The sequence below is a fragment of the Acomys minous genome (assembly GCF_964271855.1).
Source record: "Acomys minous genome assembly, chromosome: 12".
Classification (NCBI taxonomy): domain Eukaryota; kingdom Metazoa; phylum Chordata; class Mammalia; order Rodentia; family Muridae; genus Acomys; species Acomys minous.
Genome location: NC_140493.1, coordinates 14,043,951 through 14,056,604, shown reverse-complemented (window position 1 = coordinate 14,056,604; position 12,654 = coordinate 14,043,951). Strand labels below are relative to the sequence as shown.

Genomic DNA, 12,654 nt, shown 5'->3' with positions numbered 1-12,654 from the left:
TCGCTCTTATGTGTGTCTACATTGAAAATGAGCAAGTGGGACAAAAAGAAAACACAAAATACATAGCTTAAGGAGAAAATTTAATTTTGGAGCCAAAGCTTGTGCTGAAAGAGATCCGGAGAAGTAGAATAAAGGGAGGGGTGTCCTAGGGTGAAACTGCTCAGCTAACCCTGCAACTTGTGTGCCGGAAGAGGCCTAAGGAATGATCTGTTCCTAAGCAGCAACAATAAATTAAAGCTTATGCCAATGTAGTTCAAGCAGGACCAGGTTCCATCCCAAGCAACTGCCTAATATAGCTCTTTAGCCTGGTGGTTCTGACCTTAGAGATTTGAAGGAATCAAGACTAAAGAAGTTGTGGAATCTTCTTCCTCTGTTAAGGAAAGCCACTGAGACCGGGTGTGTGGCAGGGGAGTCCCTGCATGGGGCCGTCCACAATGGTTATTATGTGAAACTGTGAAAGCAAAGCCTGGATTGCATATGAGACTTCAAAATGTTCAAGTTGCCAAAGTCACGAGATGTCTACCAAGGAGAGCTGCAAAGACAGCATGGAACCAGTCCGTTAGAGAGATGTGGTTTGCAGTCAGCAAAGCTGGAAGGGAAGTGCCATCTAAGCCCTTTGACATTGGACATAGAGCTGTAAGATTTGGAGTTTGCTCTGCTGGGTTAAAAGTGTTGCTTTGGTCTAGCATGTCTTCTCTATGCTCCCTTTTGGACCGTCAATGTATTGTTCTGTGCCACTGTAGTTGCAAGTATGTGACCTGGGTTGTTTTTGGGTTTGGTTTTGGTTTGGTTTTTTTGTTTTATTTTGTTTTGTTTTTTGATTTTACAAGGGGTTAAAATTAAGAGACTGACATGAGTCTAAAATGACTTTGGACTTTTAAAACTGTTGAAATTGTGAGACTACTGGGATTCTTGAAATCAAACTAAACGCATTTTGCATTGTGACATGACCACAGCCTACAGAGCCCCAGGGAATAGGACGTGGTGGTTTGAATGAGAATGTCCCCCATAGAACCTTACATTTGCCCAGCATGGTGGCGCACGCCTTTAATTCCAGCACTCGGGAGGCAGAGGCAGGCGGATCACTGTGAGTTCAAGGTCAGCCTGGTCTACAAAGCAAGTCCGGGACAGCCAAGGCTATGCAGAGAATCCCTGTCTCAAAAACGAAAACAAAAACAAAACAAAACAAAAAAACCCTTACATTTGAGTGCTTGGTCATCAGTTGGTGTAACTGGGAAAGATTAGGAGGAAAGACCTTACTGGAGAAGGTGTGCCACTGGGGGTGGGTTGTACGGTTCCAGAAGTCCAAGCCATTTCCGGTTAGCTTCATTCTCCTGCTTGCTTGATCTCTCTCCTCTCCCTATGAATCAGATAGAGGCTCGGGCTCTCAGCTAACACTCTAGCAGCATGCCTGCCCGAATGCCGTGACAGTGACGGACTCTAAGCCTCCAGAGCCGCCAGCCACAAGTCAATGCTGTTACAAGCTGCCTTGGTCATGTGTCTCTTCACAGCAATAGAAAAGTAACTAAGACACTTAGCAGGGTATGACAGGAGAGCAGAGACTAACAACCAAGCTTTAACCCAAGACCAAAAGCAAAAGTACAAACCTGTCCCAAACAGAAAGCAGATGTTGAAAACTGACGCTGGCAGTCACTGCTCAAGAACACAAACACCACCCTTCCCCACTGTTTTATCTGGGGATTAGATAGGAGTCTGTGAGAAAGCCAAGCCAGGTTCTTCAAGCACAGCACGGGGAATTTTCATGGAGATGCTAAAGGTATAGGCATACGTGGTGACCTCTTGGAAAAAGAAACACGGTTCAATGGTGGGCCTAGGTGATGATGGCCCAGTGGGGATTCACCTGCTCCCAAGCCGATGACCTGAGTTCCACCCCACACAGTGAAAAGAGATAACCAACTCCACAAGTTTTCTAAAGACTTATTCCCTCCTACACATGTATGCCCACTGTGCCATGCCCCTGCCCGACCAAAGACAAGAATAAACTAATTTTTTTATTTATTTGGTTTTTCTTTTCTTTTCTTTAATTTTGTTTATTTATTTATTATGCATACAGTATTCTGCCTGCATGCCAGAAGAGGGCACCAGATCTCATAAATGGTTGTGGGCCACCATACGGTTGCTGGGAATTGAACTCCAGAACTTTGGAGGAACAGCTTATGCTCTTAACCTCTGAGCCATCTTTTCAGGCCCTTACTTGGTTTTTCGAGACAGGGTTTCTCTGTGTATAATCCTGGCTGTCCTAGAACTACCTCTGGAGACCATGCTGGCCTCGAACTAAGAGATCTGCCTGCCTCTGCCTCATGAGTGCTGGCATTAAAGGCGTGGGCCACCATTACTCAGCAAAGTTAGCTTCTTTTATTTTATTTTATTTTAAAGGACCATCTCCATTAAAAGGGAAAATGCTTAGCAGTAGATGAGAAAAAGTTCTGAGTGTGATTTTCTAGCATTAGCAGCACATTGCACATGTACTAAAACAAGCTACAAAAAAAAAAAAATTAAGGAAACATTCAAATATTCCTTAAACTAATTATGTGAAGTATTACAAGTAATGAGATGACAGATTCTTTTCAGAGAGCCCAGGGAACAAGCAGTCTTCAAGAAGGAAAGGTTCAGGTTCAAATCTATGGGCCTGCGTTTGTGGGAACTGACCTCAGACACAAACACACTCCGAGCCAGGTCACAGTTTACACACATCCATGCATACAACAGTCAAGGTACTCAACCAAACCACACTCAAAGCTCTAGTGTGAAAAACCACAGGGGAAGGAGAAAGAGGACAAAGGAGGGTCAGGGCCAGCCATACCCAGCTGCTGTGCTGCCAAGAGGCTGAATGGCCACTGCCTGAAAACAGTTCTCAGCTTTAGAAAGGAAATTCATGTTGTCTGTCTCCACCTCTAGAAATGAAGAGCATGCTGCAGAAGCAAAAGCTCAGTACAGTGGTTTTACAGTAACAGATCCCTGGAGAGAGCTGCCCCTGACATTTACCTGTATCCAGGCGCTTTCCCGGGGACTCCTCCTCCACTTCGGAGTCTCCACATGTGCTCCTCGACCTTTTCCTTGGCTGCAGTAGAGTCTCCAACCTCGGAAGGACTACAGACAAAAAGGTTTTGGTCCCTAGCTGAGGAGAAGTTGGCTGGGTTTCAGTGTTCTTGGCAGACTTTGGGGGGCTTACACTTTTCGATTTGCAGAAGAGAACAGAAGTGCGTCTGTTTACATCGCTTGATGGCTCCGCCACTGCGGAGGCCGCCGCCGCCGGCACATCGCCACTACTGGCGAGGGTGGGCTCTGGAGGGTGTCCGCTTACCAGTGCGCTCTGAGTGCAAGTGCTATGTGATTCATTATCAAATGTGACTCTTTTGAATAGTTTACTCTGCTCGGGGTTGAGTTCTACTGGTTTGAGGGTTGGTGGTTCTGAATTAGTCTCCGAGTTTGAAGGAAGAGGTAATGCATCTGATGGTTCAAGTTTAGGGGGAGATTTATCTCCTGAAAAAATTATAAATAAAGTGATTTTGAAAACTGAAGATTATAAAATCTATTATAAAACTTATATAAATGTGAAGTCCACCAAAACACTAATTCAATTAAGGAACAGCATCACACACAACGGTCTGCTGAGCAGTGTGCAGCCTGGGGCCATCAGTTAACACTGTGTGTGTTTCCCTAACCAAAGATTTCGGGCCTCGTGTCCTAAGCCCAGGTGCACAAGATACGTTCTGGAAAGAACTGTGAAAGAGCATGTAACACACAGCAATATTTAAAACCTTATCTGAGTTCAGGACAATCGCTGCATCAATATTCACTTACCGTGAGGAAGGCGAAACAGTCACAGAACTCAGGGAGCCTCAAAAGGTTCCCTCAGCAATTTATGCTTCACCACATGGTGGTGAAGAGAAGGGAAACAAATGTGAAATTATCTAACCAGGGCTTCCTAAGTCACAGCCCAAGCTTTGGGAGTGGCTGGGGACGACCTTCTACTCCCTTAGAATATGCAGACAACCAGTGAGTTCCTCCACTCCACCCTCATAAAAGACCCACAAAATTATTTCCACCTTTTTAAGATGCTGTTTATAAATTACCAATATGGGAGCTGACGAGCTGGCTCAGAGGCTAAGAGGGCTTGCTGCTCCTGCAACGGACTCGAGTTCGGCTCCCAGCATCCACATGGCAACCAACAACTGCCCGTAACTCCAGTTCCAGGAAATCCAGCACCCTCTTCTGGCCTCCATGGCACCAGGCATGCACTTTGGTACATTTACACAGAGGCAAAACACTCATATACATAAAATAAAAATAAAAATATGGGTCTGATATCTTAATCTTAAGTTCAACCCCAGAGAGAAGCAGATTCCTGTTTTCACACACAAAAAGCTCAAGCTACAGAATAGCAGTAAAGCCCACGGTGTAAGGTTAGGCTTGCTGGGCTAAACTGCTAAGGGTTCTTTCTGGACAAGACTGATTCTGAGATTCTCACTACAGAAAAACCAAGAGCATCAATTTAAACAATCCAAAGCAGCATATATTATCACTAGGTATGGTTTTTATTTTACTCAAACTACAAACTTCTACAAAACATTTGCACTATGTCACAATACTTTAAACTCAAAAGTCACTTTGAAAATGGAAATCTATACAACTTAAAAGTGCCGGGTATGGCCCTGGGTCACTTGATTAACTCAGAACAAAGGTTCTAAGCCAAGGAAGGTCTCCTGAGCACCTCCAATCAGCTATGCAAAGCTGAGCATGAGGCCAGACTGAAGTGTGCTAGCAGCGTGCAGGTGGAGCCTCTTAAGAGGCAACTCCACCACCAAGTGGGGGAAGCAGAGCCTCAACAAAAAGCCTGTTAAGAGATCTTTTGTTGAAAAGCTTTATCCAGGAGATAAGGGTGTGTAAACTCATGCTGGGGGGGGGGGGGGGCCGAGAAATCTGTACTTGGAGATTAAAATTCCAAGGAAGTGGAAATGCTCAATCTTGAATCACTGGCATGTTGACGACAAAATTCTTTATGCCCACTTAGGCTAGGGGTCATTACGAGTTTTAGAAGACAGTGTTTGCAAAGCACACAGGGACACTGAGAAGATGGAATTAGGCTTAGTGCAGAACTGTGCATGGTATTCTTGGTGCACATAAACGTGAAAACAGAAGTCGCCAGCACTAGACAGTATGCAGGCTGGTACATGGCTGGGGCCGGTGACTACTATCAGGCTCATTTTCAATTCTTTTTTTTTTTTTAAACTTTATTATATATACAGTGTTCCACCTGCAGGCCAGAAGAGGGGGCCAGAGCTCATTATAGGTGGTTGTGAGCCACCATGTGGTTGCTAGGAATTGAACTCAGGACCTTTGGAAGAGCAGCTAGCGCTCTTAACCTCTGAGCCATATCTCTAGCCCTCATTTTCAATTCTTGAATTCGCCTCCTGCCTCCTCCTCCCTCACTGGTCTCTACCTCCTGAGTGCCTAAGCAGCTTATCCTAACTGAGGTTCTCAAAATGCCCAATCCAGTCTCTATGGCCCCTTCAGGGCCAAGGCTGATGGGAGAGCCCCACGCAGTACAAGACCAGCAGAGATGGGGCCCCGGGGGCCTCCTGCCAGGGCTCCAGGCACTGCAGATCTCCTATCCAGTCTCTGTGGCTAAGAGTTACCAAGTTAATACTTCTACCAAAGCCACAGACAGCTATGGACACCACAGCAAGAGTGTGCAGAGACATTCCACAAAATACTAGAAACTGCACCATTCCCACCAGCAATCTACCTGCTGCTCCCTTCCTCTGCCAGGCCTGAAGCAGCAGTGTACACTGTACTCAATGCTGAGTTTTAACAGGGGTTACAGCAGGAGCAGTGCACAGCTGCTATGTAAACAGCGATGCCCACTGGCGGTGCTCATCTGGCCCAGAATCTTCATTCAGCGAGAGAGAGACACCCCATAACCTACCCATAGAGGAGGTGGTCACCATTCATTCACTAGCACTAGATCTGGTCTCCCCAAAGCTCCTGGTTAGTCCACTAAAACCCCAATAAATAAGAAGGTCTAAGAGCTCAAGCTTGTCCGTCCCACAGGCTCGTCATCACCCCATTCCAGGTGTCCCGCGGCCTTCAACTGACTGGAGCTCTTCAACCTTCAGGTCAACATGGAAGGCCTCCTGAGATACAGCCTTCTGCTCGCACTAGAAAGCCAGGGCATGTCCCTGCCCAAGACAGCCGGACCTATCTCTTTCCTCAGATGCTAGTCTTTTAGGCCTGCCTCCCAACAGCTATACTGCTGATGTTTCCTCTAATGCAAACAACTAAATGTCACAAAACACAAACACAAAAATGTTGTTTAGTTGTAATTTAAGTGAGACTGCTTATTTTACATTAAGAAACGTCTTCCGAGGTATGAAAACCCTATGGATTTTTCCCCCCTTTGGTAAAGGGTCACAAGGTCTCACGGCCCTAGCTGGTCTGGAACTCACTATGTATGTAGACCATAGTGGCTCTACACTCAGAGAGCTCTACCTGCCTCTGCCTCTGGCGTGTGTGACCGCTTCTCTTTGCGAAGAGTGTAATGGACTATGCAGTGTCTTGAGTTTGGGCTCTGTCTCAACGTACATATAACAACCTCATAGCCCTGCCTCTGTTGTCCACACCAACAGCTGTGTACTTTCCTACTGCCTATCTGGAATTCAGTCTTCTTAAGGGGCCCTGAAGCCCACCCCACAGATCTGCCTCAGAATAGACTGTCAGGCTGTTTCCTTCTCCATTCATCATTCCTCTCGGCTAAAGAAAAAGTTCTTTTCCTGAGTTTTAAATACAGGCCAACAGCATCGTAGGCATTTGCTCAGCTATCACCAATATGCTGCCTTCAGCATGTAAAGCACTGGTCGCCCAACTGGCTCTTCCTCGAGTTGAGCCCGGCAAAACCAACACTAGTGAGGGAACTTTGTGGGGGGAGGGGCGGGGCGGGTGAAATTCTGCACACAGCTGTAAGGACAGAGGTCAGGGTTCTCTTTCAAGAGCAAGCCACTGCAGTATCAGCGAGCTGTCCTGCCTATAAACCTCCTTCCCAGATGACCCTTCAGGACAAATACTGCATAGATCACTGGGTGGCTGGACCCAAGGGTCCTCCTCAGCCTGCACAGGGCTAGCATGGGAACCAGGCAATGGTACTCACTCTGTGGGCCACCACAGAGTGCAACAACAGCAGTGCCTCGGGTGCATCAGTCTGCCAACGGTCCTCTGAGGCACTGTTCCCTAAGGAAAGCACAGAGCTCCCAACACAGGCAGAAGACTGACTGCATGTGCTGATAATTAGGCTTTTAGAGAATGAGGACAAATGGGTCACACACTGAAAAATAAAACCTTTACTGTGTGGACCAGTGAAACCTGTTACCTAATGGTGAGGCACAGGGTGTGAATGGAACTTACAACTGGCCATACTGGAAGTCAATTCTAAGGCCAGGAGGACTCAGTGGCGTTCGCCCTGGCTTCTGCTGGCTGCCTAGCACAGCCATGTAAGAGAAGACAGTCAACCACTGTTCATCTGCAGGAGGAATTAAACATGGCACAAACGTGAAGCCACGGCACGAGGAGCAATTCAAAGCCATGTCTGACAGCCACACAGATCAAATGCAACCTACAATTACATTTGACTTATTTTAATGTTTTCCTATGACTTTGTGAATAAAACAGGAAAAATAAAGAGGGCGGCCAGAAGGCAAACTGCTAACGACAGTGGCAGGAGCAGGTCTTATTTTTCTTTCTACTCAGGGAACTGAAATGTGGAGACTGGGGCAAGCAGACTGAAAGATGCTATGAGTCTCTAGACTTTCCACTCACAGAGGCCTCCACAGAATGGCTGCTGGGCGTGGTCTCATCTTCTTCCTCCTCATCCTAACATCTCAGCTGTCTAGCTCTTTCCCTAGATGCCACCCAATGCTGCTAGGACAAGACAGTGTCCACCAAGACACTGACCACAAGACAGTGAGGCTGCTGAGCAGTCTGAGAACAGACCAGTGCCAAGAAGCAACTCAGTCTCCTTCCCACCCTTCACAGCCCAGGGCTCGGGTGTACTCTAGCAATAATTACTCATTTCAAAAAGTATCACAAAGCCAGCAAAAGAGCTTAGAGGGTAGAGGTGTTTACAAGGCCTGAGCACTGAGTTCAAGCCCCAGGTCCTGTAAGGGGCCGGGTAAGAACCAACTCGAACTAGCTGTCCCCTGACCTACACACACAAAGTAAAAACAATTTTAGGCTGTCCAATCATCTAATACTCTGCTTCAATTTACAAGGTACAACAAAGATATTTCTTTTTCCTACCATAGAAGCCACCTTCAGCACAGTATCAGATCTAAACTATCCTTTTTAAAAAGTCTTTCAGGCTCAAGTTAAAGAAAAACCTCATTCCATGCCTTTAGGCTTGTAAACTAGATGCCAAAATACAGCACAGGCAGCACACACCAGAACATCATTTCAAAGGGCATCAAAAATCTGGTCGGAATATGCAGTGGTCAGAATTCTATGACCTTCAAAACTTACAAATTCATCGTTTTACAACAGAGCACCACTTAAGCCTGATAAGAGACACCCACGTCCATGGGTGTGGCATCCCATCCCTTCATGCTTACCTTCCTCCCCTGTGTCCGGCCCCAGTGGAGCTGCATCATCTTCAAAGCCTCCTGTACCTGCCCCTGAGGGTGGGGACTGGCTGTGCTGCTGGCTCAGCTTGTTTCGGAGAAGAGCAATCTCTTTTTTGAGCAGCTTTGCCCGTTTACTCCGTGAGCCGCTGGACTTCATGGAGCAGGTGAGGTCCAACTTGTCCAGTAGCTCTCTCAGCTGCTCCTCCAAGCTCATGTGGGCCCTGTTGGCTGGGTCCAGCAACCTGTCCACTGAACCAAACAACAAGCATCATTAGTCACCTGATCATTGGGCACCTCTTAAGATAACATGCTGGTCCCAACTATTCTTTAGACTGGCACGGCCAAAGCTCTAAGTTCCACCATTCGATGCCATGCACCCTCTACCCCTATTCTGAACCCATGAGAAGGCTGTTGCCAAAAGGAGAAAAAAAGACACTCCTAAAGGAGAATTTCTCCTCCAGTCAGTGTGGCCACAGCAGGGGATGTGCAGGTAACATGTGTGGCCTTCTTGGAACAGGACCCAGCTCTGTCCTGCTGTATAAACAGCCCATGCCAAGTGAGAGGCACTAAGACCACCAGACATGCATGAGACCACCAGCCCAGAGGCAAGATGGACTGCTAACAGAGGTGACAGGATGCAAACATGCGGACTGTTTACATCCTAGCTAAAGTACCTACATATGAATCACTGTGTCCATGCAGACTAGGCTGCAGAGTCCACACATCTTCCCAAATTCTAGGAACACTGACTACAGACCTTAAATTAATGAAATGGCCAAAGAAATCCTTTAAACTTTGTGAAGATAAAAGCAAAAAAAGAGGGGCTGGAGAGATGGCTCAGGGGTTAAGAGCGCTGGTTGCTCTTCCAGAAGACCTGGGTTCATTACCCAGCACTCACATGAGAGCTCACAATTTTATGTATCTCCAGTTCCAGACACCCTCACAAAGACATACATGCAGGCCAAACACTGATTTACATGAAGTAAAATAAAAAAGGCAAAGGAAGAGCAGGGGCAACAGAGAGGCAGAGCCTTTCCAAGGCTCATGCCTTCTTGTCCTTCATGTCTTACTACACAGCCCAGCCTGACCTCAAACTTGCAATCCTCCTTCCTTAGCCTCCTGAGTGCTAGAACCCAGGCTGGCCTTAATTCACTATATAGCCAAGAGGACCTTGAGATTATAATCCTTGTGCCACCATGTCCAGTTTATGCCGTGCTGAGATCAAACCCAGGGCTTTGTGCATGCTAGGGAAGCACTACTAAACCACGCAGTCCAGCCTGCTTGGATTTATTTTCTAACTATATTTTTGGGATCAGTTTTGGTTTTTTAGACAGGGTCTCAGGATGTAACTCAGAGTAGCCTAAAGTCACTATAGTCCAGACTGGCCCTGAACTTGTGGCAAACTTCCTCCCTTAGCTTGCTGAGTGCTGAGATTACAGGTGTATGGCGCTACATTCTATGGTGAAAAAAAGAATTCTATCTATATGCCCTGCAGATGCCTGAGTACTAACAGATAGACAGTCTCTCTGGCCAGACACACAGAAGGCCGGAAGTCAGGGGGGACAAACAAACAAACAAAAAAACAAAGGCAAAGAGTGAAGACACAGTGATTAGCTGTTGCTCAAGAGAAAGAAAAATCCAGGGTGCGACACAAATCAGTACAGCCCCACTGTTTTCCAGGACAGTGAGAGAAGGAGACAGGAAAGTCAGAACAGGAACACAGGACCTCAGCTTTTGGTAACAACCGTGAATACAGGAAACTTCATGCTCCAACGTGGACCACCAACTCCCATTTACTGTGGACATTCACTTACTGAAGAAACAACTAAGGGGCAAGACATTTACAAGAACTGATTGGCGCCAGAAGTGGTGGCATACATCTTTACTCCAGGCACTCAGGAGGCAGAAGCAGGTGGACTTCTGTCAGTTCCAAGCCAGCTTGATCCACATATTCAGTACAAGGCCACCCAAGGTTAACCAGCAAGACCTTGTCTCAAAAAACAAAAAACAAAACAAAAAACCCCACCCTGCTTGGAAGAAATTGATGAGCAATACAACAGCATATGACTGATGGGGCCCGAAGTACAAGCTCGCCCTAGAGGGTTAGGCCAAATCCTGGAGCCAGGCTAAGGCCGGGTCCTCTATAAACACCTGCACACATCCAAGTGAGAGGGTCAGAGGCGAAGCTAATGTTAGCCCCTGCTTTTATTTCTCAGCTGAAATACAACTACCAAAAGCTGCCTCTCTCTGCAAGACTTCCTCAAAAGCAAGGTCAGGCCCTTCAAGTATGAATCCTCAACTACACTATCTTCTTGGCCTGCGCCACCTGGATCTGGGCTGACCTAGACATGTTTCTCCAGTGGCTAAGTGAAGTGTGGCAAGGCCCACGTGAAATGTGCTGCACATACAACATGCGAGAAAGCAGAAAATGAGAGCGCACTCTCAGGAGCACTTATGCTGGCCGTATGCAGGGCTTTTAGGAACTGCACAATCTGAGGGAAAACGCATCCACAATCTTCCTGGATGCAGTGCTGGGTTCTTACCCTCTTCCCAGGAGAAAGGCCGCCGAGGGGCTGCAACAGGTCGCTCAGGCAGGTGCATTCCTGAGGCCTCTTCCAGGCCAATGCTGTCCACCTCACGCCGGGCCTGCCTCAAAACAACACCTCCCTGATCTCGCAGCCTCACTGCAGCTCTATAAAACACGGTGTCCTTGGCATTGTACTTCATGCAGTTATCTACAATGAGATTAAAATCCTCCTCAAACGCATGGAGGTTTTTATACCCTTGAGCTTCTAGCCGTTTCCTCATTGTGGCAAAGTCCATGGGATGTTTAATGTGATCCAAATAATCTGGTACCTAATTTTAGGAAGGAAAATAAACATTTACAAACCAAAGAAAAACCAAAACTTATTTACTACTATCTCTGAAATCAATCACACCTGAAACATACCCCCCAACCAAGACTAATTTCACCCAGCCACACTAAGGCAATCAAACTACGCCCAGCCTTTGCAGGGAGCCTCCCAATGCAGTTCCTTTAAGTAAAGTATATCAAGTAGAGTGCCAGCAGGGCTAACATCACCAACAGCTAAGTTCTGTGGAGAGATTTCCACCGACATTTTCAATGCTTTACAACGAGACACATATTCTTTTATAATTAAATATTATTCATTGAGCATTTGTTAAATATTACATAATATTTCATTGTTTATGAATATTCATAATAAAGATTAATTAAATGAGAATTAAGAATGCAAATAGCCTGTTCCCCCCAGTTACATGCTTACTAAGAGTCATACATGAGACACAGCAATACGCACCTCCTTTAGACTCACAGGCTGGGCAAAAATTTTTGCAGGGTCCTTCTCCTGTAGCTGCTCCAGGACTGAGCGTAGCAGCACAGTCAGTGGTGTCAACCGGAGCTCCATAGCCATCTGCTCCACCTTCACCTGGCAACAAGAGCACACAACTGTCTCTAGCAGATTGTGGGTACACTGCTCTTGGAGATTGTGGCACCTCACATACCGCACAGTCACAGAAACAACACTCCAACCATCAGCACAGAGCGGGCCTACACTCAGGCTAGCACCCTACCACAAAGCAGCCTTCTCTGTGCAAGGACGTGTGCTCCTCCAAGGCAGAGGAGACATCTCCTTTAAGGCCCTGGAAAATTCAGGGGGTGGCTACCCAAAATGATACCACAGGACCAAGGAGAGGGTAGGGGTGTGCTGTGGGGTGGGGACGGCAGCTAAAGTCAGCAGGTACACAAGGGCCACCCCAGAGCATCTCCCCCCACGTTCCATGACGGCAGCAAGAGGTCCGTCCAGAGCCAGCCCTGGAAGGTGGCAGAGCCCACGGGCCTCACCTGCTCTCGCTTGAGTTTCTCCCGCTTGCGCAGCAGCTCGATTAGCAGGCGTGCACGTTCCAGGTCGTGTCGCAGCCGCTGCCAGTACTTTAGCTTCTCTTTGGCAGCTTTCATCTCTTCATCATTTTCTCTCTGAGAAGATTAAATGAAAGGTCC

The 12,654-nt window shown here is 46.9% G+C and overlaps 1 protein-coding gene across 10 annotated transcripts in view; it reads right to left on the bottom strand.

Annotated features, from left to right (window-relative positions):
- Nucleotides 1-12,654, bottom strand: part of BRD1 (bromodomain containing 1) — a 47,411-nt gene that overhangs the window by 12,008 nt on the left and 22,749 nt on the right. For 4 of the 10 annotated variants that reach the window (XM_084803193.1, XM_084803194.1, XM_084803195.1 and 1 more), the window contains 5 exons: nt 12,499-12,630; nt 11,954-12,082; nt 11,177-11,489; nt 8,622-8,882; nt 3,007-3,504 (listed from right to left, as the gene is read on the bottom strand). In XM_084803193.1, coding sequence (XP_084659319.1) covers nt 3,007-3,504; nt 8,622-8,882; nt 11,177-11,489; nt 11,954-12,082; nt 12,499-12,630 — 1,333 coding nt within the window. Of the gene's footprint in view, nt 1-981; nt 1,361-3,006; nt 3,505-8,621; nt 8,883-11,176; nt 11,490-11,953; nt 12,083-12,498; nt 12,631-12,654 lie in introns of those variants that run through there. The other 6 variants (XM_084803199.1, XR_014783514.1, XM_084803196.1 and 3 more) reach the window with 6 other exon arrangements.